The sequence below is a fragment of the Sipha flava genome, unplaced genomic scaffold, assembly GCF_003268045.1.
Source record: "Sipha flava isolate LNK unplaced genomic scaffold, YSA_version1 127_pilon_pilon, whole genome shotgun sequence".
NCBI classification, from domain to species: Eukaryota; Metazoa; Arthropoda; class Insecta; order Hemiptera; family Aphididae; genus Sipha; species Sipha flava.
The window spans coordinates 922,214-949,859 of record NW_020271753.1 but is presented as its reverse complement, the minus strand read 5'-3'; the positions used below and the strand labels follow the sequence as shown (position 1 = coordinate 949,859).

The 27,646-nt window shown below is 27.3% G+C and overlaps 2 protein-coding genes across 4 annotated transcripts; both read right to left on the bottom strand.

Annotated features, from left to right (window-relative positions):
* Positions 1-4,838: 4,838 nt before the first annotated feature.
* Positions 4,839-9,292, bottom strand: LOC112694320. Its single transcript, XM_025569757.1, has 4 exons — positions 9,190-9,292; positions 8,197-8,261; positions 5,466-5,761; positions 4,839-5,094 (listed from the first exon to the last, which is right to left on the bottom strand). The coding sequence occupies exons 2-4, from the start codon at positions 8,219-8,221 to the stop codon at positions 4,873-4,875; spliced, it is 543 nt and encodes a 180-aa protein (XP_025425542.1). The 5' UTR covers positions 8,222-8,261; positions 9,190-9,292; the 3' UTR covers positions 4,839-4,872.
* Positions 9,293-11,369: 2,077 nt separating this feature from the next.
* Positions 11,370-27,148, bottom strand: LOC112694318 (carcinine transporter). Of its 3 annotated transcripts, none has more exons than XM_025569753.1 (12): positions 27,082-27,148; positions 24,754-24,966; positions 23,374-23,553; positions 19,219-19,322; positions 18,971-19,125; positions 17,940-18,108; positions 17,733-17,859; positions 17,199-17,320; positions 16,924-17,138; positions 15,618-15,799; positions 12,144-12,322; positions 11,370-11,973 (listed from the first exon to the last, which is right to left on the bottom strand). In XM_025569753.1, exons 1-12 carry the CDS (start codon positions 27,115-27,117, stop codon positions 11,796-11,798), a joined length of 1,860 nt encoding a protein of 619 aa, XP_025425538.1. In that variant the 5' UTR covers positions 27,118-27,148; the 3' UTR covers positions 11,370-11,795. The 3 variants fall into 3 exon arrangements, with proteins under 3 accessions (XP_025425538.1, XP_025425539.1, XP_025425540.1); XM_025569754.1 differs by lacking the exon at positions 27,082-27,148 and adding an exon at positions 26,701-26,798; XM_025569755.1 differs by lacking the exons at positions 23,374-23,553; positions 24,754-24,966; positions 27,082-27,148 and adding an exon at positions 20,102-20,265.
* Positions 27,149-27,646: the final 498 nt, after the last annotated feature.

The following is a 27,646-nucleotide window of genomic DNA, read 5'->3' as shown; positions in this document are numbered from 1 at the left end:
ATCGTTGAAAATTCGTATTAACGAATCGACAGCCGTGGACAGATATACGCGGCTACGCGATTGTTTGATTGAAATTACATAAAACGTATAATATTTCGACTGTTAACAACAAGAGAGAACGTGGTGTTATAGTTAAGTTACCAGCGTAGGTAAACGGATAAAGATTATAGAACGACTAATTGGTGTCTAATAATTGGTGACTAATTTTCGTCCGTTGTTTGACAAATTATATTTTGCACAGTGCAGCAGCAATATCGCTCGCGTGTATTGTACATCCGCGTACGAGTATATGCTAGTAGGGAACGGGTTTGAATGCGAAATTCGTTTTTTTTCTGAACGTCCGAAAACACTGCTTTCTGACCACAAAGTTCAATTCGTACTTGGATGAATCGAAAAATGTAACTTTTCTTTGCATTTTTTCGTATTTTCAACACTTTTTTTATATTTTAGAGCATATTTTGACATTTTTAACACATATTCATGTCCATGAGTCATTTTTATATATAAATGTTAAATATAAATTTAGTCGAAATTAATTTATTCATTTGAAAACAGGCTTAATTTATTACGAATATTTATCTATTTAAATTGTATATTCGTTTTTTGGAAATAATTTAGATGATAAAATAAATATAAAAGAAAATAATAAAACAATTATACGAATAATTAATAAGAATAAGCATTTATTTAACAAAAAAAATCTGTTACGAGTGGATAAAATTATATGTTGTAAAAGCATTTTTCTTATATTTTACAGCATTTAAATCCGTTTCTTAATTGTTAGTGTAACGATAGTCGATATTTTACGAATAATTGAAGACAAATATTATATATCTCAAACCCGAAAAATTTGTTATTACATAATTTACAAAAAATTTAAATAATTAGAATACATTTATTTTTTGTTCGATAAAATAAATTTGTTGCTCTTCAAATTTTTCCGCCGGGTCTCACGGGCCTTGGCCAAAATTCGGCCCTTACTGTGAAGTATAATCCGTACGCACGTGCGTTGTTACGCGAATTCAATAATATTGATTTTTTTTATTCCATTAAGTTATTCGCGTGCGACGAGACAAAAGGAAAATGCGTCGCATAGACCGCGATCCGTCCGCATAATGTAACACTTATTGCACGTATGTTATAACATTTCATAAAATGCCGCACGAGTATGAAAATAAATAAAAACGCAATAAAAAAGAAAAATATCAAAATAAAATAAGTACTAATAAAATTACGAGTAAAAACCAATTTACGTGGATTCACGATGAGACGTAGTTTTTTCGATGGTAAAATATCGCGTGAAAATGTTTGGAATTTATGCGTATTTATTGTAATCCCATTGTTTGTCGGTGGAAGATATCAAGTATCCGATATCTTTTTTCGTTTTTCATTTCAAACTAATTATGTGAAGTATTATTCGCAGAGATAATCATTGAAAATTATAAGCAATAATAATACGCATGTCACTTTTGTTGTATTTATTGCATTGACAGTTGATGACAACAATGGTTTAATAACCTGGAAAATTAATAACACTAAACGGTTTTCGATCGCATTGTTTTACGTTATTATTAATATGCACGTTATTCAAACATACGTTCCAAAATGAAAATAACCTAGGGATTGGATTTAGAACAAATTTTTAGTTTACTTGATATAGACCTACATAACTATATTGCGTTTAAGATAACACTATTTCCGAAGACACATCACCAACGCATCATTATTCTATAGTATAGATAGAATCTATACTATTGCGGACAGAGCCGAGTCAAACATTTCAAAGCTCCGGGGCAAAATTTTTTCTTTGGGACCATTTTGGCACAGGTACCATATTAAATGCTAATAAGGGCGTCCCTTTTACAAAACTACGGCGCCCGGGGGTGATTGCCCCTTTGCCCCAACTTAATACGGCCCTGATTGCGGTAAATGTTAATTTTGATAGGAACGCATTGCCGTCACATTACAAGTGCGATCGATATGTTCAAGTATTATAATACGTTACATAATATGACCCGTGTGCAATGATCAAACGGATTTTAACCTATTACAATATAACCAACCGTTTCGTTCCGTAAACCAAAACAGTCCGAAAGACGTCCGTCCGTCTGCATGTTTAACTCGTGGTGACCGAACGTCCAGCGTTTGCCGCGTCCCCAATGAACCTTTGATCGTCCGAGAAAACTTCCTTGCGCAAGCACGTCGCGTGCAGCGTTCGACCCAAAGTTTTCTTCGTTCATAAGTTTATAGACGTGAGCGCGCCAAAATAATAAGTGATGGTGCCGTCCCGAAATGCGATTCAAGAAACCGATCATACGATATTGTAATCTTGTCAAGCCCTCTCCTGCAGCCTATACAAGAAATGAGGGTTGAGAAATTTCCGGTGCACACATAATACTCGTACATATAGGCATAATCTCGCACTGTATTTCACGGTAAATTGCATTTGATTGAATTCCCCTTTTGCTGCCTTCGTTCCCCGTATTATATCCATTACGACACACGCCCGGGCTCTGGATGAACCCATTTTATTATTTACGTCCGATCCGAACAATCTGTGACTAAAATAATATGCATAAAATCGCAATTTCCTATCTACTTAGTGCGCGTAATCATCGTATAACTAGTATTAATATTGTATTTTACACTGCGATGAAATATTTTTATTTAAAACAAATTCCAAAACCATAACAATTAGAAAAACATCGTCGTGAGATTTCGAACTACAATCAATTTTCATTTTACATTTAATGTAATTAAACAAAAAATGATTTTCTTCGCTTTTCAGTAATACGTTCTGATATTTAAAGTATTGGTCGTAAGTTATTATATAAAAGATTCCTAAGATGAATTGTATATATATGTATAAATTTATCACTTGTAACACAAGAACAGTTTTTTATAAAAAAAAACATCTTCATAAATCTACAGGTTAGGAATATTGGGAAAGTTTTTTTAGTAAATAGTCAAAAAATTGATGATTACCTTTTAAATATAAAAGACACTATTATTATTTTTTATTAGAATAAAGGTAATGACTTATCTACATAAAGATCTAATCTTATTCAATTGGTTTTATACTTTGTTACTCATTGAAATTAAATTAAATACTTTAATTTATCTTGTTTGGTTAATAATTTACATTAACTATCATATGAAATAATTTTTATTTTACTATTTACCGTTTCATTAAACGATTAAAAACTATAATTATAAAATAATATTTTAACATTTATTTTATTAATATTAATGAATTGAACTTAAAAGTTGTACACTATTTGAAATTAATAAATTAACGATATTTTAATAATAATTATTATGAATAATTAAATTAATTTAAAATAAACTAAAAATATCGATATTATATTTGAAAAGAAAGTAATTTTGCTAACAAATTGCCATAGTCATTAATTATCATTCGATTAAAATATTCTAATAATCAATCACCTATTTATTAGGAAATTAAAGACTGTATTCAATAACTTTATAGTTTTTCTATGTTCAGCTATGCTATTCGTAATAATACAACGTTTTATCGTTTTTAAATCTATCTCTCTCTTTCTCTAAATAAGTATTTAAGAATAAACTCATAAATCCATTTTGTATTACATTTACCCAGTTTTTTTTATGAAATAAAAGTGACATATTCTTTTACACGAATAATAATTATATTTGAAGTTATGAGCTTATAACTAAAATACCGCTTATAAATCACGCATTTATAATTAACTCACTATGTCATCCATGAACCATGACGAGTTTCCATTTAATATACAGTTATAATACTGTAAGGGTACATGTGAGAACCTCTCTTCCCTTTATACTGCTCGCTTGGAGTATCTCGTATTAAATTTTCATCCCTTAATTACATCCACATCGCGTAGGGCGCATTTTGAAAACAATTTCCATTTTTACTGTGATGTAAAAATTAACCTTTGAAAAAGATCTACCCAGGGTATTTTGAAACGATAAGAAATAAACACGCTCAAAATTGTAGGTGTAATATACATGAGCGTTTAAAAAAATTCGCACAATCAAAAAATTACCATCAAAATGCAAAATCACAATGACAATCATTGCAATTATTATTCAAGTTTATATTATTATTGCCTTTTAATATCGATTGTTAAATGTTATTTATAAAATGGTAATCTTTTTTTTAATTTGATACAAGTCGTCTAAGGTTGACTGTATAAACTTAACCACAAAATATGAAAATTACAATTTAAATTATTATTTAAACTATTATTATTATTTAAATTATTTAAATTACAATTTAAATAATAAATTTCTAGCATAATGCAATTAAATTGTATACGGTTATCTATTTGAACTTTTTAAACGATGCCATTAAATTTATTATTTAAAATTTAGATTTTTCAATGTGATCAATAGTTAAATTATTTTTATTTTACTTTGGAATTGAATGATATATAGTACATATTATATACTAACGGCTATACATAATTTGAATATTATAAATTGTTTTCAATCTCGTAAACCTTTATTCCATTCTTTATTCGCTGATTTTAATGACTACTTGATAATGAATATAAATACACATCTGTAGAAACTATACAAGTATATCAAATATCATTGGCAAAGATTGTCTATTTTTAGTTTTGAGTAAGGGAGTTATAGTTGAATACTAAAAACGATTAATATTATAAATAACTAAATGTGTTCATTTTATTTATAAAAAAAAAAAATCCCATTCAATAAAATAAATAAATTTAGACAAAATATAGTTTTTGATACCACATATATACTAATGGATTATTTTTTAATACTGTAAATTTAAATAAATCATTTTTGAACAAAAAAATTTCCCATAAATCTAATAATGACTACTTTTTATTGTTGACTTTGTTTTCACAAGTAATTTACGCTTGGTGAGTTCATCATGGTACGCTTTGCCGGTCCACAGCAATATAATTGATCATTGCACACAAAGTTATACATATCTACTAAGAAAATCGTTTTGGCGTCTAACTGTTGACATCCGTATGTTACGTCATAGTCATGTTTTTTTGTAGAGTCGTTGATGTCATTAGTTTGAAAGTACGGCCAATATTCCACCATGTTCATTTGATCCTAAAAAAAAAAAATCAGTTGTTACGGTAGAATTTAAAATATAATTACATAAAAATTTACTTAAAAGATTAAAGACTAATATAAAATATTTAAAATTATGTTTGAATCATAAATAATAGATGTGATAGTTAGTTCAACAAAAAAAAAAAAACAAATAAATAAATGAAGTCCACCAAATGTATTATGTCGAACAAGTAAAAAATGTATTAAAAAAAAAAAATATCGCAGGTAAAAAAGTTAAAAATAAACCCCTAAACACCAACCATTTTTTTCTCTAAAACCTGATTAAATGATTATGGTGCAATACTCTGAGTACTTTCCACACTTAGTTTGGCCTCTAAAAATATTGTTTTTTTTTCTCAGTTACATACTTTGTTCGTTGATCTTTTCGGTGATTCCTTGATGTCGTTGTTTCTACGACCAATTCTAGGCACTGACTTTGAAGCCTTTAAGAAAAATTCTTCTCCTGCGAAACCTCGGCGGGTTATCTTTGGATATGCACTGGCATCTTTCAGTATAATGTCACTAGCTGTTTCAAACTGATCGCTCCGTTCGAACCTAGATGAGGGCTGTTTGTCGTCCATATCCGTTAACCAAATGTTTTGCAGCTTTTTATCTGTATATTCATTAACTGATATTGCGCTCAGTGCATGCAAACACACTAAACCTGTAAAAGTGATCGTATGTTTTGGATTTTATTTTATTTGTTAACTAAATAAATACAATGTAGGTGTATATTCTCCTAAATACCTATAGTGGTTGGAAAATTATAGGGTTTTATCCAAAAAATAAACGTAATATTATAATTATATGATGAGGTTTTATGATAAAATTATACCTAGGTAAAAAATAGGGGAAAATTAAAAATATAGAAAGTTTAAAATCAGATATAAGTTGTAAGTTTTCATATTCATTGTTTTATGATTTAAATACATTTTCATTATCAATTTAATAATGTAGACATTATTACATCAACACGTAAATATACATTTATACATTTATGATACATTTGAAAATGTTATTCTCTATTATATTTGAATATACATTGCTGTATAATTGATTATTATTTATTTTTTATTTTTTTACTAGATGATGATTCATAAAATATAGTTATTTCGTGTGAAACAACTTTTGTTTGCGAATAAGCTATAATCAACTATGATTATATTTTATAATATCAAGAAATTAGAAAATAGTATATATGTAATAGTCCCGTTAACTCAAGGTAATCAATTTTTATTTTAACTAATATTTAATAAGTAACAATAATTAAAAACAATTTTCTGCTTAAATAATAATTACACAAGGAAGAATATTAATTTTTTTTACACAACGTATTAAATGATAGAAATTAAGATTAAATATTTAAACTGATTGCTGATTTTCTTAGTAAAGTATTATTGTAAAAAGTTTTTTATTGTGTTTTGTCCTTCAAACACTAGGCTAGTTACAAAACGATTATTGATAACCACTATAATGATTAGCAAGCGAATGATTTATATACCTATTTTGATTTATGATTTCCTATTAATTAGAAACTCTTACGCCTAGATGTTTATTTTTAAAATAACACTTTAATTTAAATATTAGGTTACTATAATATTCAGATTGAACAGTCATAATTTTAAGGGAAAATATCTTATTCATTATTTTATTTTTTTATTTTTCATTTCACCTTTAATGACGATTTAAAAGTTACTATTTACTACTAATAGTGTCATAGATTTTTTTTAAATAGTCATAATTTAATCACTTAAAATCTTTCTACCATTATTTTTAAGTACAATTTTAATAGAAATTATGGTTTAAGATTTTTCAACGTATATGATTAAATAACTAACGATTCACTATAATTTTAATATTATTAATATTATTAAAAAAATATAATAAAGTATAGTAAATTAAATTAAATAATTGAGTACAATATACAATATACAGTTAAAATATTTAGTTAATTAATGTGTTCGTGATTTTTAACGAAATAATAAAAACAAGTTACATTTTAACAACTACAATAAACTATGGATATACTGTGAATTTATTTTAAACACTAAACGGTTTTACTGTTCTGATATTTTTTACAGAATATAAGACTATTCGTTTTTGATAATAACTCAGCAATACATGTTTTTTAAATCATACTAGTTTTATAATATATTTTTTACAATATCATGGTTTTAAATTGTACAGTAACTTCGTGTGAACGATATTTAGATTTTATTCTTTTTAATAAATATTTAAAACTGAATTAATTATAATATATTTTATAATCAGCACTAAGACATTTTCAATTCGATATTTATAAACAATCAAAATATAATATCATAACATTTTATTTCACGTTAATAATAAGTCATTTATACACTACCTCTATACCACTGTAATTTTCAATATGAACACAGTTAATATAATTTATAATGTAATTAGTTATGAATAATTTTCACTGTAGGGCCTTTTTAAAAAAAAAAATATTTTTGTATTATACTCTAACCATACTCAGAATAATATCATCGAATTAATTAAGTGGATGGAATTTTTCGAAGTTTTCCATGGTTTATATAATCATTTGGAAAAACTAAAAAGAAAAAAAACTTGGTTTTTCAAGTAATCATAATTTTTATGTAATTAAATTTATTAGAATCGAAAATATAATATAATGCTAAATATTTTATAAAAATTGATTAAATACCTACATTTTTTGAGTTTATCGTTCAGTGAACAACTTAAATCATTTAAAATAAATTAAGTTTTCTTCAACTATCATAGCGTAAACTGTTTTACATACTATAATACGAATTAAATATGTGCTACGTGGCGCATGTATGTTATAGATAGAGTGAATGTACGTAGGACGTTGTGTTAAATTATGCATATCATATAAATTATAAATAAAGAATAATAAAAATAAATACCAATGCATGGATTGTGCTACAATGATCTTCGAAAATAGTGAATACTTAATTAATTGTAGTTTAATAATATTATTAAAATATAATAAGATACTTAAAAAACGATCGACTAATTATTACGTATAACTAATTGAAAATAAAATAATAATCCTCGCATATTTATATCATTTAGACCACTTTATATAATAATTACCGATGATAGTCAGATATCCACTCATTTCTTTTCACTGTATTAACTTTCGGTTCGTCGAAGAAATTCTGTAAAATAAATATTAATGCTATATAATGAACAGATTTTGAACAATATTTTTCATTAAATTTAATTATTTGTACGTCAATGTCATTAATGGAAAAAATAATTTTGCGAAAAATTTCTCAACATATATTAAATACATAAATATTCTATTTGTCTATACATTAAAAAAATATATATATGTTAATTTGAAAACTATTTTAGTTTGTAGACCCGAAAATATGAGAATTTAATACCAATGTGAATATTCCGTTTAATATTTAATAAATTAACAAATATGCTGATCTGTCATAGTAAAAATTAATCAATGAAAAATTAACCATCAACTTTCTTGTTGACTATTTTATTATTGTTTTTTTTTTTTAAAAAAAAAAAATACATTTTGATATAATATTAAATTACATATTGTCAATGAGTGGTTTGGATGTTTAATTGCTACGAGAATGTTTTTTTAGTAATCCACTAAAAGAATATTTGTTTATTTTTTGTGAAATATTTTTGCGTTATGTTTGTTTGTAACATAAGTATTTATTTGTTCGCTAATCAGAATCGTTCCAACAAAATGTACGTCTTAATTTGTATGCGTAAATAATATATATATATATATATATATAGTTTTAAACCAAACGTTTTAAAAAAAGTAGTAATAATAATAATTAATAATCAACAGCTCCTTTTATTTAATACGGCTTAGCAAGCAATTTTTTTATTCATCGAAGTACGTTTCTCTTGTTAAGGTTCTTGACGTCTATCAATATACTATTTGCTATGTCGCTTTCTAATTTTTGAAGTGTTTTCCCCTTGTTTTGATTCGATCATGAATGAAAAACATTTGTACATCACGCCGAATTAAAAAATTCCAGGTTAACGAAAAAGTAATACAAAAATAAAAACTGTGCTTAGAATAAAACAAAATGGAATGTAGGTACTTACAAAAATGTCCGGTTGAATACGAAGTCTACCGTTGCTGTCCAATGACTATCTGTTGAACCAAAGCGAATGTTCATATATAAAGAGCAAAATTTCAGGAGGCACTTGTCATATAAAATTTACAAAAATGTGTATAATAGGGGTATCGAGTGAATAACCTTGTTAAACTTCGATATTCATTAAGTGGGTATGTCGAAACATTGATGTAAGGTTGTAAAATAGTCATGTAAAAGCAATAATTAAACACATTTCGAACAAAAAACAATGAAACGCTACATGGCTTATAAGCGATCCCCGTGAACATCTAATGGCTGTTACAAAGTATTCATTTTTTTTCTTCTTGTTTTTTAGTTATAACAAATTTTAACTATATGGTATTGACCTCAGCAATGACGAAATACAAAATGAACGTGGTACGGTGAATAACCGAACGCTACAGTTTAAACTAGTCTGATTTCGGATTAATTTCAAATATTACTTATTTATAACAACGTGATTCTACTGCACTCATAAATGCTTTTCACGATTCGCCTTTTTCCGTTAACTTTATTGACTCGTTTTTAATTGCGTAATGAGACTCATCCGATGCAATTATGCGTATGTACATCTCATACAATACAACAGATGTATTGATTCCGAACGGCTACGTAATATTTTTAAATGAAATTCAGTTTATCACCGAATAACCGAGAGCCGAGAATCTTATTGTTTTTTACACGTGTGTTTATTAATTTAACGTTTTCCGTAAATCATAATCAAAAGATTTTATTCAACTGTTCAAAGTTAGATACTAATTGTATGTACCGTAGTTACAAAATTCGATTTTAGTTTATGTATAGTGTACGAACAATATAATAATAATCATATTCTATACATTATGTTTACTATACAGTATGTTAATTAATTGGAAAGTCAGTAGTTATTACTTCTAATATAATTCAGGTTAGCTATTTTCGAAATTGTTCAAAAAATTTTTTTTGAAAAATTAAAAAAAAATGTTGGTAGTTTTGAATTTTGAATTTTTTTTTAACCATGGTAAAAGATGGACTATAAATTACAATTATGTTTAAAAAAACGAAATTTCAATATCTGCATTATATTATGAGTAATAACTACTGACTTTCCAATTAATTTACATACTGTATACCACTGTGTTCATAATATAGAATTGAAATACAATTGAACTTATGATACTTTCAATATTTGGCATTATAATATAATATAACATGCGAGATTGTAATGATAAAAAACTAAGTAATATAAAAAATATGTTATTAGGTTTGTAAACAGTACTCGGAATAATAAAATAAAAAAATAGTATGAAGTATTTGAAATTAACAGAATTAAAATATACTTACATATTAATAATGTTGAAGCAAATTTAACTGTATTAATATTTCAAATTAAATTGCAGTATACGTTTTAAATTTGTAGATGAATTATCATAAAACTATATAGTTTCTACATTAAGGTATAGAAAACAAGTTTTATAAAATTCAAGTTTTATTATACATACAAGCATCTTTTTATTATTAATTTTATACAATCTCAAAATTAACAAATAATAATTGAGTATGGTATAATATATTATACTTTTGTAAATTAAATTACATTTTTTAAACATTTCTTTTCTATAAAATAGAAAATTTCATAACTTAATTAGTGCCACTGTATTATAAATCAATTTTACCAAACACAAATACCTACATTTAACTTACGTATCAAGTTTTTTCGTACTTAGCTGCTTAAATTCATTACTCAATTAAATTATAAACTTACCACTTTAATAATAAAAATACTCGTGATATATTTTATATTAAAATATAAATTATATGAATACATACTTGATGTATCTGTAAAAACTACATGATATTATACCACATAGTGTATAAAATATTACATATCAAATCACCTATAGTTAAACTATAAATTATGAAAAGTAAAACGATACATATGAAGTTTTATCTTATTAGTAAATTACCGTTTAAAACGTGTCTATGATGTGTAGTATATTTAACCAAAAGTTTGTTGATTAAATTTTAAATACATTTTTTCACGATATATTTTTTCTATTTAATCAAAAAATCATGAAACTGTAACACTAAATAAAAAACAATAAACATATTTTAATTTTTTCACTCAATACGTTTATAATTATCATTATATCGAAAAACATTCACTCGATTCCTTCCAAATAGAATGGACTACAAATTAAAAAAAAAATATAATATCTGTATTCATTTAAAAATCTAATACTTATCTATTAAATACTTATATTATGTGTAATTGTTGGAACAGTGACAAATATTTATTTTTATTTTTTTGATTTCGCGTTAAATTTACATTCCCAACGAATTGTCTTTCGATAAACTTGCGATCAATTGACATATTACACGTATCCGGTCTAATTTTAAAATTAATTTCATGTTTATATCTCTGATCTTACAACTTGTGGGGTTTTCTAAATATTTTAAAGCAACGATTACATTGAGATATTATCGGTCAAATCTAATTACATCAGATAGAATGGAAAATAAACGTTTTTAAAAATTGTCAAAATAAATAATAGTATAACAATATGATTTTTATAAATAAAATAAACACATTTATTAAAACCAACAAGTCATTTTGACTACACCCGAAGAATCTAGTGGTGTCTCCATAGTGCTTTGCTGTCTAGTAAATTTAGGTCTAGCGCTTCCCGATGCAAGTGCTGTTGTTTCTGTTGTTGGAGACATTTCTAGTCTTTCGGTAAGATCTTCATACGAGTTTGAGTGCTCTGGTGGCCTGTAAATGAAACGTTTTCATTTATAATGAAATATTATCCAACATCTAAATACTGCCGGTACAGCATATTATCGCGATCCGCGCACGTGAGAATAGTATAAAATGATAAAATACAACTATAAATATAAATTAAATATTCATAAATTATTTTTGCAAACTATAAAAATTACCTTTTAGGAACGCAGTTTATACAATCTGTCACGGACCAATTTTTTCCGAATTCTTCACCCTCTTCGACAGTTTGCGGCAACTTATAATGTAGTGTCTCGGGAAGTCGAAGACCTGTTATTCCGCCAATGACCGACAATATGCCCATGATCAACAACGGCAATACTAAGTTTTCACGGCCCTTCGGATTAGCATTTAAATTAAAACAGTGTAAGTACTTGTTTGATTTTACTGCATACAATTTACATAATTTGATGCATCAGGTATGTTTATAATAGGAGTTGGTTTCACATATAATGAGAAGAACCCAATAATATTTTTTAAAACAGTATTTCATTAAACACATTGAGTGTTTAATAAAACTAGGCCGTAGCATGTCATTCATAAATGCATACAACTATTTATTCAAAAAAGGCATGTTTTTTTTTTTATACACATTCAATTAGTGGTATTCAGTTCTCATACAACAATATATTATTGATAATAATATTCAAAGCCAACTTATATGTAGTTCAAATTGTATTAATAAATCAGATGATTCGGTGCTAAGAATTGTAGGTATTACTTTGTGTGTGTTATTAAATTATTTAAATTATTTAACAATTGCCGAATTTTGGCCTAATCCCGTGAAGCCCGGGCCTAGGGCGCGGGAAAATTTGAAGAGCGGCAAATCTATTATACCGAACCAATAATAAATGTATTTTATTTATTTTAATTTTTTAAAGATCTCGTATTAAAAACAATTTGGGTTACGGGTATATTATTTTTTTCTATATTTATTCGTAAAATATCGGCATCGTTATACTGATAATTTAATATGTGGATGTCATTTTCAAACTTTGCAGAAAATATTATAAAAAAAAAAAAAAAAAATTAAATAATATTATTTAATAATGTTTTTCTAATTATTTTATTTTCAATATAATAAAGCAAATTTCTAATAATTAAAATTTGTCTTTTTTTCATGGTAAAAAGGTATACATTAGGTAAAAGAGTGGTAAATCATATCGGGACCAATAGCAGCACTATGGCTAAATTCAGCCATCACTAAGAATATTAAAAATAACAATAATACTATTTTAACTACGATAGAAATGTTTTACATGTTGTAATATATTAATATTATGATAAATAAATCTTGATTGCGAAGAGTTTAACAAGGATTTTAAAATGCCTCGCGTAAAATAGATAATGCAGAAATACTCGATAAAAATTTTTTTTTTAAAATTATGGTTTTTGTATACTGCCCAAAATGGTTGTCGGATACTTTGAGCCTTAAACGTGTATACAATTCAAACTGAAAACTAATTTTTGTTTTTAAAGTATCTGTTACACTTTGTTTTAAGAGGCAACAATATACGTATTTTAATATAATTTATATCCCAAAAATCGTACAACTTACTGTGCGTCATTACACAAATAAACCATTTATTAATTATTTGATTATTGACAAAACTTTTTAATATTATTATACACAGTAGACAATAGAAAGACAATTATCCGCAGTAATTGGTACCAAGGGAGTTTTAGTTAATCAATTTGTGTAAAAATTCAAACGGTAATTAAAAGTCCATTTGATACATTCAATGTATACACAAATTATTTTTATATACAATCATAATTCGTGTGTATTTTTTTTTCTAAATGGAATTTTTCTTAATGGAACGTTTTTAAAACTGTAAAGTTTTATTTTATTTCAAATAGTAAATACGTACGGATTAACAAATGTTCGCAGTTGCCCTATCGAAAAAATGTGTGTTCTATAATATGACGAATTTGTTAACGAAAAATAAATATATCACGCAACTACACACAAAACTTTTTAACAGTATTGATAGTTTGAAATATTGTATTCATAAACTGTACGTGCATACCTATCATAATTTTTTTTATAAATTATAGAGATTTTTTTTTACTCTTCGCGTTGAATGGAAATTATTAAAAACTTACATAACCAACTACAATGTTCGCTCGTTTATCTACCATTCGTATATATATACTATATATTATATATGCTTTGTGTTGCTTAAATAAATGATACAATCTAAATTATTGTCAGATAAATACTATTGTTTATTTTTTTTTTTATACAGACTATGTTGTATTTCAGCTTAGGTTTTTGACCTCACGTCATTACTGCTCTAGTTTTTTTTTTTTTATTTAAATCAAAGAAGCCAAAAAAAAAAATTTAAAAAAAACTGATATTTCATTCGTGTTTATTAAATACTATTAGTCTATACATAAACTCAATGTTTATTTGTTGTGTCTAAAACATATATTATTGAACGGTCGGTTGTTAATTCGGCATACACATCAAAGTTACATAGACACTGTAATTCGTAGCTCAGGAAGTATAATTCATTATACACTTATACACCTATTGTGTTACATAAAAACACATCTATATCATATATCACGCGAATGGTTAACATAATAGCTAACCAGAGTACGAATTGCCGATTCGTTCTCTAGTATTAAATTTAATAGTACCTACCTTTCAAAAATGTCTATGACAATAAAATATATTGCTCAACATATTTTGAATTTGGTATTTAAAAATAAAAACACATCAATAATTATTTCTAATAATGATTTATTTCCTAATCGTTAGTATCAAAGTTTAAACCATAAACAGTATATTTTAAAAAAGTAATAAAGTATACCGACTGGCAACTACTTTTGATATTAGTGTATTGTGTACCATGTACGGTTTTAAAATGAACGTATATCTAAAATTAAATGATTTTTTTTTTTTTTTAACATTGTATTTTAGATAATGTGCAATTTACTTCAATTTGTAATAGAACAATACCTATATAAATAATTGTATTTTAATTAATATATAATTTATTCATACAAATATTGAACAGTTATGTGGATAACTGATCATATAGATTAGGCAGTGCCGAATTTAACCATTGTGCCGCTTTAAGCACTAAACAAATTGCCGCCTTTTAATATAAATATTTTTCTAGTCTAAAAAATGTTATTAAAGCGTAAAATTATAGTTGTTTCCTTTATTACTTAAAATTGTAATAATGTAAAATAAAAATATAAAGCTGTTATAAAAATGCATACATCCATATGAAAAACTTAATTATAAGAATATGATGTAAAATAGAATGATTTTATAATTAGTTGCATTTATTTTAGTTCTAGTTACATATAATAAAAATGTAATATTAAAAATTATTTGCCGCCTTAAACACTAGCTTATAATGTTTACTGGAAAATTCGCCACTGAGGTTAAGTTTATATATTATATATTCAAAGAATATACTTGCTATTTAAATTATTTAAATGATAATTTTAACAAATTAATAAAATAATTTTTTTTTTTTTATTGGTAGCAGTTAATAATTGGTATTAAATAATTTTGTTTTGGTCAGGCATAACTAAGAGCTATTACCGAACTATAGATATTATAACAGTTATTATAATTGACTAATAACTAATTATTAGTTTAATATATTTACCAAATAGTTAATGAATGGTATTAAAACAAGTCCAAGGCCAGCGATGTATGCAGAAGTTCCAATACCAACACCACGTAACGGGGTTGGATAAAGTTCGCCAGCAAACGGATAGATTATTAGAAATGAAGCTGATATTGTGAACTTCGAAAATAGGAACAGTACCAACGTTGTAATAACAGCATCTAAAATAACATTTAAATCGTTACAAATCGATATCAATAGATAAATATTATGGTACTCGCAGAGCCGTCCTAAGGATTTTTAGGACCTAGTGTAAATTAATTCTAGGGCTCCTCAATCATCATAATAAAAAAATAGACACCAAGTTTGTAAAATGTTGGAAAAATATATTTTTCTAAACCTCAACCAATCAAGGTCATTTAAATGCATCGGTACAATGAATTTTATTTTTAATAAGTTCTCTACAATAAGTAACCAAATACTACATTTAATACAATATTAAATATTTATAAACTAAAATAACTGAAAATTAAACCTAAATAATAGTGATTAAATATAAATCTAAATTAATTGTATTTATTTAATAATTCAATTGATTAATAATTTTTAAAGAAAAAATAATTTAGAAATAAATAATTATATTAAGATCAGTATTTCTATTAATTCTAGACTTTAAGGAGGCCCGTTTAAATTTTTCTAGACTGGGGCCTGGGGAGAAATGATCCCATTGCCCTCCTCTCGTGGTGATAGCCCTGAATACTGACTCCAACACACTTCAATTTTTATAAATCATTATTTAAATAAATATTTTTGGAAAAAAATATCCATAAATAATGTTAAATATATTTTTGGTGCGAAATAACTCCAATAATTTGAATAATAAATGTTTATCCTGTCAGCTTCAATATTTTCTCATCGACCATAACATGTTACATTACGTTTCTCGAAAATAATAGTTATAATAATAATAATAATTAATTATTAATCGATAAATTTATTAGAGAGAATTGTGATATGCAGTGCGCTCTAGTTACGAAAAAAGTTAAGAACCGTCATTACTTTTCTCGATACTACATTGCAGTGCTTTAACGTTTTGACGATCAAACTGTAAATATTTTATATATTTATATTACTTGAAAAATTCATTAAACAATTATTGTACTTAAATATTACATATGAAAATGAGTGCATAACTGTCCTTTTTTTTTTTATTTATTTTTTTTTTTAATTCTATTATTATTCGAATAATCATAATAATTGCTAGCGCTTAAAATTGTTCACTTCAAATTATATAATGAATTGTAATATTTCTCCAATCATACGTAACTCGTCGAATAATGTTTACCTGGTGGTAATGTAACAGTGATAATGCAACTAATACCACTCAAAGTCATTGCCAGGCACAAAGGCCATCGGCGGCCCCATCGGTCCATGAGCAGCCAACACACCAACGAGCTTGGTACTTCCACAACGGACGATAGTAAAAAGCTCAAATAAGGATTTTCTCCCAGCGCTGGACCGTAGTAGCTAAGCCCGATATACACCATATCGTTGGCGAACCTAAAAAACAAATGTAGTGAACGGAGTTTATCTCAGTGTGACAAAAACAAAAGGACAGACCAATTGAATGTAATCAAAATTGTTTTCAAACGCATGTTCGGTGTACGGCAAAGCGCTAGCACTCCTGGTCCTTCTTTTAAACGTTTTTCTTCGCTCAGGGTTCTTTGCATCATCATTTTTTGCTGCAAATGAAAATTGTATTCATTATTTTACTAACGCGATGAAATATTTTACTATATAAGCAAATTATTTATTTACATAAAAATAAATCGCATATCGTTATGCCGTTTAAGACTGGACGACTAATTTTACAGTATAGTTTAAAATCTAGTATAAATCTATTAAGAAAAAATAACTAAAACGTATTATCCGTTTATCAAATCGTATTTGAGATTTTGACAAAAGGAAAAAGCGTGCTGGTTTGACTATAGATTTTTGTTATTAATTGGTCGGGTAGTGAAATTGCATCGAAAGTTGCACACAGTGATCTATATACTATAGAGTTCAAAACATATCCTAATCTATAGTACATAATATATTGATGGTAAACGACAATAATACATTATTTTCGACGAAATCTGAACGAAAACGTACCTTCAGTTTTTGTTTAAACGATTCCGGCAGTATGGTTCCATTGACCATGGCTAAAGTTTCAAGTATTTTTAATGCTTCTTCTATTCGACCTTTGGCCAGCAACCATCTCGGCGATTCCGGTAGAAACCTGAGTGCACAAAACCATCATCAGATAAGCGCTTACTGCTTCGATGGTAGCATTTATTTAACATAACAATTCTAACTTGCCACCAGTATATAAAATACAAAATAAACGGAGTAGACGTCGCCAATGTCAAGTACACCCAATCGCGTACAAAGTAAGTAATGCCCGACAAAAGTACTAGGCCCAGTGTATAGAACATGCAAGTCATCACAGTAATGAATGACCTGTAGTTGGGCCCGACGAGTTCAAGAGCTAAACGAAAAAAATCCAATTCAATTATTGCGATTATGTTCAGGTTAACAAAATTCGTTAACGAGTTGATTACATAAGATTTTTCACAGATATTTAAAATGTTTTGATGCAAAGCAATAACAAGTGGTTACAACATCTTATAATGTTGACTGCAGTCATTATACATACATGTATTTGTTCGATATAACGCATAACGTTTTAACGGTCGACTACGAGATTATACTTTATTGATTCAATATGGCATTCGGTATGGATTTACGTTTTCAAAAAGAATTCTGTTCAGATAAAATTACGCGGAATTTCCTTGAAATACTTTTTTTCATATTTTTATATCATATTAACGGTTTCATATTTGCGTACATTTTATTACCTCGTATATATTAAATATATTTAAAAAAAAATCAATTGTTAAAAAGTGCATGATAAAGAACACAATAAACAAAATAAATAATATCAGGCGTTTCGCATACTACGTGTTTTGTCTTTTCGGTGACGGTAAGTATAAAGAGTTTATGTTGATACCGGACACTCAAGCCTGACAATAGGGACAAAACTTACAGATTGCATTACAATTAACTGAAAACGCTATCATCTTCCCGTGATACGACAACAGCATGTTGTTATTAAGTAATTATACTTATAACACTTGTGCAAAACTAGTACTTCGAATTATTTCATGACTATCAGAAAATATAAATACGGAACGCATATTGTTTTGTTTGAAATTACCGAAGTCCCACGTTGCGAATTCCGCCTATTCAAATAAAATTAACAAGGTTTATGATTTTCATCAAAAATTTCGTTTGAATAAACGTACAAAAGTTGTAGTGTTTGTTTTCCAAACGTTTCAGTTCGTACTTACATATGATGAATGGAATTTGATAGACAGCGGGTATAGTCAAACCTACGATCACTCTAGATGTGGCCCACCACCAAAAGTTCATTGCACTCGCAGTCAGTAGGCTACCGGTAATTAATGTAGCCAAACATAGAAAATATGATTTCCGTCTTCCGATTCTGTAAAAAAAAAGAAACAATATAGTCTTAGTGATATAACGTAAATACTGACGTAACGTCTAGTTTTTCCGTCATCGGATTATTTTCACTCACCTGTCATTCAAAACGCCGAAAAAATACACGCCAATAGGTCCTCCTAAGTTTAGAGCTGCTAGTCCGACCGTCGGGTATATGTCGTTTTCACAGACCAAATCGAACTAATAGAAATAAAATGAGGATATTACACGTCATAATTATTTTAATACGACGTTTAATAAAGCCCCTTAACAGTGTACCAAACACTTTTTGTATATTACACATGAAAACATACCGAGTTGCCTGCACGGTACGCCGTGCTCTGTACTAATCGTGTTCAACTTACGATTTTTAAGTCACGAGAAGGGCTCAACTTGTAGCATTTAAATATTATTTTTGAGAAGTCCTAGAAATATGTCCAACGTGAGCTATAAATTTGTTTCAGATAACTAAGAAATTAAATACGAAATTTTATGTTGCAATATTATTGCATGTTTAGAAATTTGTTATTTGCTATTTGGCTATTTTAAATCTTTTTCAGTTCCGTAGGTTTTAAAACATTTTTTCTTAAATGTAAAAAGTAATTATAGTAGTATTAATTATTTATTAACTCATGTTAATTGATTAATTCTTCTTCTTTCGGTTTAAATTATATATTTATTTGTGTCATATAGCGATCAGTACTTTAATAATAAGAGTTAAGACATTTTTTTTCGCATATTTTTGTATTTCTAGTGCGTATTCAAGCACTTGAATGAAAATTTTTACGAGCATATTATAGCGCTTACAACTACCGTTTTTAGAGCTATAAGTTATGAGCCCTGGTCATAAGTGTTATGCTTCATTTGTATTTAATCGCGTTCTATTGTTATATTACTCGTTGCCTCAGGCCGAGTAGTAAATCTGCATCGAGTGTTAATGTTTTAGCCAGTTGTGCAACCCGTTCTACCGCTCAACCTACCAGTTCAATCACTTCCCGATCCCCGGCCCGATGATTGTTCGTCTCACGAAACGTCCGGTGTAGCAATCGTATCGTTACCATATTGAATCCGTTCCGCTTAACTCCCGTTCGTCCCCGATGCGTTGTGTTCAATAGCGCGCCGTAAGTGAATTGCCGGTCTCGCAACGTTAATTATAATTATTATTATTACGATGATGTGTGCGCTCGGAAATCGAGAAAGCGTTCGACGACGTTTTCCAAACGTTCTACTATCGACCGTGATCGATGACTCGGATCGTATGGCGATTGTTGCGTTCGGATCGCATACGTTGTCGCGCGCGATCGTAAAACGTCGCGTGTACCGTCACGCGCGCGCGCGCCCCCTCGATCGGATGACGATTACGGCCCAATGTGCGCCCGCAACATCGTCGATAATTATAATGCTCCGCGTTCGCTACCCGAAACGCGCACGTAACATAATATACGACCCGTTGGACGTTACACGCCTCTGACCGGTACTTGTCCGGTGGATGACAATTGACCGACGTCCGTTTGCCGACGTTTAATGTCGTAACGGATCGTAGCGTTAATTTTCAGCGGTCTCCGTAAATTTTTTTTTTTTCGTACGGAAAACGAATACGCACCGCCGTTGACGGTACCGGATAGAGGTTCCGATACCGCCCTGCAGCAAATAATGTTCGCCTTCCCCCCCCCCCCCCCAAAATAAGGTTTAAATGAGACCAAAAAAAATAATAATTCCTGATTTCTATTTACAAATTAAAAAAACAATATACCATTATAAAATATATCTGATATAATAATGAATCTATTTATACTAAAAAGTATAACTATATGTTTAATGTCCTAAAATAGTTTTCCAAAGAATGATTTTAAATTTTATTGGAAATTAGTTACGATTGTAATATTAATAAATTGATTCAAAATTATCGATAAACAATCAAAAAAAAAAAAAAAAAACTAATAACATTATTTATTTTTCTTTAAATATATTCTTTTATGGATATAATAGTTGCAAATAGTTTTATTAGTTCTTCTCATTTTATTTCCTCGACCAAATTAGATTTTATACATAAAAATGATAAATCGGACATTTTTTCTTGTATTAATGACGATCTTAAATAATTTTTTACACGTTTTAAAACAGTAAACGATGTTTTGCCATTTACATTTGAAGAAGACAAAGTGCAAATAATTCTTAAAATGATTTCGATATTAGGGAACGATGCCTCTAAAGACGATGTTTTCATTAGTGATGTAAAAGTATTTTTAGCTTCTGATAGAATATTTTAAACAATAATAATTTTGAAATTTACCAACTCTTCTACAAAATATATTTTTATGTTTAAATTGTATATTTCAACAATTAAGAAAACGACAACTGAAAATCAAATCGGAATCATAGAAAATACTATAAATGACAATAACACATCTACCAACAAAACATGTAAAAATATTCAAAAGTTTTTTCACTTTATGGAACACCCTGTATATTTTTTTTTCTAATCATTAGTGAAAAACTTTTGCTTAAATAATTATTGTACTTAATATTTATTTTTATTTTTTTTTGTGGCAATTTTATTTATGCCACCCTAATAAATTTATCGCCCTGTAGCAAATTCTCCTTTTGCATCTAGGTTAATCCGGCCCTGACTGTGAATCGTTGTATGACCGATGCGAACGTAAGTCGTGACACTGGGAAATTTATATAATTCTATCGAATCGAAATAATAACGTGATGAACCTGCGATCGTCACCGTCGCCGACTGTACATATTTTTATTGCACTTTGACACCGTAATCAGGTCCGACCGCGAAAGTCGATTTAACCGTTATTTGCTGTAATGTGCGAACAAAGACAAATTAAAAAAAAAAAACTGTTATTGCCACATCGAAAACATAACGACTGCAATGATGATAATAATAATAAAAAAGCGTATGGGTAAAATCTTTTACAATTTTACAGGTTCGAATTGCGTTATTAAACAATAACACCGCTGCCAATGTTTTCAGTTGACTAATCGAATTTCATTGATAATTTGTAAAAAGACTGCTGTAGTTATGCAATTACGCCAAACGACGAATTAATTGTATATATTTTTACATGTATACCTAACCTAACCACATGTCTTGAGTAAACGTGTGAATAAAATTAAACATTATAAACAAACGTAAAAATACGTATAAATAAACATAATATACAGTGATTATGAGCTTATGGTGTTTTTTCTGTGTATTATCACTTTAAAATATATATTTATATATTTTTAAAAGCCTATGCTATACAATAAACGAATTAATATTTTAAATGGAATCAATATTTTGAATTTTCTAAGTTTCAAATAATATTCTATATAATAACGTGTACGTACATATATATATATGAGTACAATAAAACATACCACAAAAAAAAATGGAGGTATTTACACTAAAAGATATCACTAAATAATTTAGTTTGATTAATTTGTATTGTAATGGGATTTTCGGGAAACCAAAGGGAGTATAAAAATATATAATTTCAGCTAAATTTCAAATTGTTAACCTGGACTGTACGTGTATGCTCAATACAATAACATAATTAAAATTACATCAAGATCAGATTATTCGTAAATATTTTACTTCAACATACTACAGCTTTGCCAATTTTGTAATTAGAAAAATACTTTTTATACAAATTTTGTTTTAAAAAATATACCACTCTATTGGAATGTATAGAAAAAATATGGTGTTGACTTTCAAAAAAAAAAAAATTTGTATTGCATATGTGTGTACAGTCCGGGTCAAAAATATGAAATTTAGCTGAAATTATGTATTTCGGTACTTCCTTTTATTTCGCGAAAATCCCATTCCAATACAAGGTCAACCAACTAAAATATTCTGTAGTACCTCTTGAACATACTGTATACTTACACATACTCGTATTGTATACTTAAATAATATTTAAATTCTAATATACGGTATACCAATTAGTGAACTGTCGTAAATTATGCATTGTTGTTTTTAAATTATATATTATTATGTGTACTCATTGAATAGTAAACTTTCTTAAAACGAATTTTCTTTTTACGTTACATAACACTTTGAATTGGTTATATTTCTTCTTTAAATAATGTTTTCTTAGGTATGTAGGTACTATAATATAATATAGTATATACTGTAATATTATTAAATAATTTAAGTACTAATATAATATATTAAATATATACTATAAAGTATAAATATAAAGTATATAATATATTAAATAAGAAAATTGTGGAATTAATTTAATCTACTTACATCGATTACAATTGAAGACTTAACAAGACTAGTATCATATTCCCAACTGTTACATTTCTCCAACGACCAACTTTCGTTTACTAACTGTTCAAAGTTTCTGGGGATTTCAGAAAACATCAAAACTTCTGTCCAGTTCACTGCATACCGCATACATCCTTTTTTCACTTGAGTGACGTTACTCTGAAATGATAAAAGATCTATAAATATGTTTAAGGGAAAACATAGTTTGTAAGCTATTAAGTTGTAATTCTTTTATTATTATACTCATTTGAAAAATACATTTTTACTGATGCAAACGAGTATTCATTATACAATGGGCCTATTACTAACATTTTGTAATTAAAAATCCGATTAATATACTATTACGTATACGATGATGGATTTTAAATATTCCAAGATGATAACTTAGAAAATAATGAGAAACCAAAGGAAATATTATACCTCTTTAGAAAATAAAACAATAGATTTCGTTAATTTAAACAAAACGTATGATGGCTACAAATATATTCAAGCTGTGATCAAATTATGTAGGTACTTATTTATTTCCTACAGTCGTAGAGATTGCAATATCATGCTATATTAATCAATAGTATTAATAAAACAAATATTTAATCATAATAAACACGCTTTGAAAACATAATTATAACATATTTAATACGTCATTAGAACAACTTATGGATTTAATATAATGATGAAATATGCGTGTAACAAAAATTAATTGAATTTGGGGAATGTGTTAGGCACTCGACAAGTTCAACAAGTTCATTTTAATTTTATACAAATATTTGAGCTTCTGAGAATTCTTAAACGTTTTCTTAATAGCATTTTATTTTTATTTCAAAGTAAATATACATTTTACGTATTTTAAGATCAATGAAGGTAACAACAATTAATATTTTATTATACATTTTAAAATATTAAATCCTATAGTTAAAACATTTGTATTAAATTATTACAAAATATAAAACTAAACTTATCCGGCTGTTCGTAGTCTTATATCATAGCAGTGATAATTATTAATTTCGTTTTTTCTTGATTATATTTACTAATATTTTTATTCGAACTAATAAATTTGTTTGTATACATAGGATTTGGCCGAGGTGGCATGATGTAACACATTTACCATTTTAATTTTAAATAAAAATGAAAATCCATCAGGAATAATTCAATAAATTATTTCATTCTACTCACATATGAAACAAACAAGTGAATAATTTATAAATCATGTATAGTTTTAGCTCTTTGCGTTAGGCTAATTCAGAAATTTGAAATACATTGCATTCAAACATGAACAATTACAGTAGTCTGTTTGCAGCTGGTAATATTCTTTTATAAATACGTCTTATGAAGTGTATAATTCAATTATTGTTCGATTATTACTTGTTCGTAAATTTGTCTTCTCTGTGCTACGGTGAAATTAGACAGCTGTGGCTCAGCGCACCAGTATGGCGGAGTATCGGACATGAACAGTTGGTTGAATGCTCCGAAACCACATGGTATGCATGCGGGCAAACAAACAAGCCACAACAATAACTTTTGATAACGACCGAACTCTCCAATGACCGGCAAAACTTCGTCCAAGTCTACTTCGTCCTATGTACCAAAACAGTGATGTATAACAGGTACTTGTTATAAATAAATGGTACCAAATGTTTTTTTTTTTTTTTAAAGTTCAACAATTGCGGTGCTAAGTCGAAAAAAAATTATTATGTCCTCAATTTGCTTTTAATATTCGTATAAGATTAATAGAAAATTTGGGCGAATATTATACCAAAGTCTCGTATCCAATACAAAAGGAAGCTAACTTAATGATAATCAATTATTCCGATGCCGTTGAACACTAGAATTCTTCTTTGTAAAATACACTATTAATGAAAACAGTTCAATATACTTTAAGAATTATTACGTACATTTGGTTTAAACGATAGAGAGAATGCGCTGTAGTATATATGAAGCATTTGGCACGTAACACTAAATGCGATGGAATTTAGGCCAAAAACAAGTCGTGAAACAAATTAAAAATATTTATAAAAAACATGTGTTTTTTTAACAAGATTAACTATATCCTATGTTTATTTTAGTATAAGATGTATTACCTATTTGTTTCAAATAAAATTAACCAATTATTCACTTAAATAAACGTTAAAATATCTTACGTGCTGTTTATAACAATGTTTACAGGAGTTTATAATAAATAAATCATATAAGTAAGATAAGTAAATCATAAAAGATTGAAAAAAAAATCGTTACAGAAAAATTTTCTTTAATATTTAAAATTTTAATTTCGAATCTTAAATTATGACGTGTTGCTATTAATCAAGGAGATGTATGAAAAGGAATTATTATTAAACTTAAATTAATGTTTATGATTAACAAAATAATTATTTTTGTAGTTAGAATATGATATAAGTAATGGTTATGTAATCATAATAAAATGTTAAAAATAGGAATACTTACTTGTTTATACATAAAAATAAATCATAAATTAAAATATGATTATCATAATAATCAATTTTCAAATTTTAAACTCTTGAATAAATTATTATGACTCATTATTTATAAGCTCTCAATAAATTTAAAATGAAGTATGCTATCTTTTTAGGTATTTAAAAGATTTTGTATTGCATAAATTCTCAATATTACAACCAAAATAACTAGAATACGGATTGATTTCTATCCCAAAATTTAATAGATACTTTGTTTCAATAATTTTAAGTATTTATAAAAGTAAACTATGTAATGTAATTTAAAAAAAAATTGTTTTAACTGATTTCTTTCCAATAATACAGTTATGCTCAAGTCAATAATACTGATAACACAAAAGAAAGATATGTTTTAATCTTTTTTTTTTAAATTATATTTATTATTTTATTATGAAATTCAATTTTAAATATTTTTCTAATTTTTCATTAAATACCTTTGATGACAATAATACAGTTGTAAATGTATTTAGTAAAACGATAAATTTCTTCTGCGTAGTAATTTCGAAAAATAATTTCCTACGCTTCCGAAATTATATGTGATCACTGTTGCTTTATTTTATAACTATCGAGAAAAAACAAGATTAAGGAAATAAAATATATTTATATAAATATAGGGTTGACGTTCCTTTTAAGAAACGTTTTTTTATAAATTTTAAAAAAAAACTTGGTGATTAGAAAAGTTATCCTAAAGTAGCACTTTTATTTTTGTCGATAAATATGTAACCTTACATTTTATATGTAATTAATTACCAATAAAACTTTGGATTGGACTTAGAAAAAAAAACAATCGTTTAAGACTCAATTATTTCTGAGAAATAAAATGTAATCAGTAAAAACAACTTACTTTGAATCATACAATAAATGTATTATCTTGTTGGGTGCTTGAGTTTAAGTGCTATCACAAATTTACTCAATCACTTAGTAATAATTATATATTTCTATCTACAAAATTAAAAAATAATATATTACAGTATTCTAACGTTTTCCGAACAAAATTAATTTACATTTAATTATATAACGTTTCGGAATTTATTTTAGAAACATGATGTGTAGGAAATTCAATTAAATATAAGCGCATGGAATTGCCTATACTATTCGCCGTCCAACATTTAATTTTCCGCACACAAGTAAAAGTTTATATTATTGGTCGGTACAGAACACGGTGCAACTCGGCGGTTCTACAAAATTGTTCGAACATGATAATATTGTTTTCTGTAATACTCACAATTTTTTCTTTACTTCCCGAACGACTGTTATCCATGACGAACACCACAATAGACTACACATCGGACAACATATCATTATTAAATTAACACTATTTAGCCTACATTGATTTTTTTTTTTCGTTTTATCCGAAGACCTTCAACTATTACGAATATGTGTTCGAAGCATTAAGCCACGTAGGTACATGCCTACGTATAAAACTACGAATGAATGAAATGACCGTAAATAAAAATCCTACCAAAATAAAACAGGCCGGATCGATTGTATATAATCGTTTGGTTAATGCGATGCAGTAATACGTTCACCGATATCATTTAAGTTTCCAATAACCGCTTTTTGTAAATTTCAATAATACTACAGCGTAAAAATCTCATATTATGTATGGTTTAAACATAAGTCTTATCAAATATTTTTGGAAATAATATGTGACTCCAAAACACAAATCAAATACTTATTATTCATTAATAGTTCTTTAACTTATACGACATAAAATACTTAAATATTTATTAACAGTGTGATTTAACTTACTGTTTATATCAGCGGTTTTCATATTGTGGTACATGAAA

Excerpts from the sequence above, each read along its gene's own strand:
- LOC112694320 (XM_025569757.1), bottom strand. The coding sequence starts at position 8,221 with ATGAGTGGATATCTGACTATCATCG. Across the intron at positions 5,762-8,196 it reads TGGATATCTGACTATCATCG|GTTTAGTGTGTTTGCATGCA; the intron begins GTAATTATTATA and ends TCACTTTTACAG. Across the intron at positions 5,095-5,465 it reads CGAAAAGATCAACGAACAAA|GATCAAATGAACATGGTGGA; the intron begins GTATGTAACTGA and ends TTTTTTTTTTAG.
- LOC112694318 (XM_025569753.1), bottom strand. The coding sequence starts at position 27,117 with ATGGATAACAGTCGTTCGGGAAGTAAAGAAAAAATT. Across the intron at positions 24,967-27,081 it reads CGGGAAGTAAAGAAAAAATT|GACGAAGTAGACTTGGACGA; the intron begins GTGAGTATTACA and ends TTTGGTACATAG. Across the intron at positions 12,323-15,617 it reads TACCATTCATTAACTATTTG|GGCCGTGAAAACTTAGTATT; the intron begins GTAAATATATTA and ends GCTAATCCGAAG.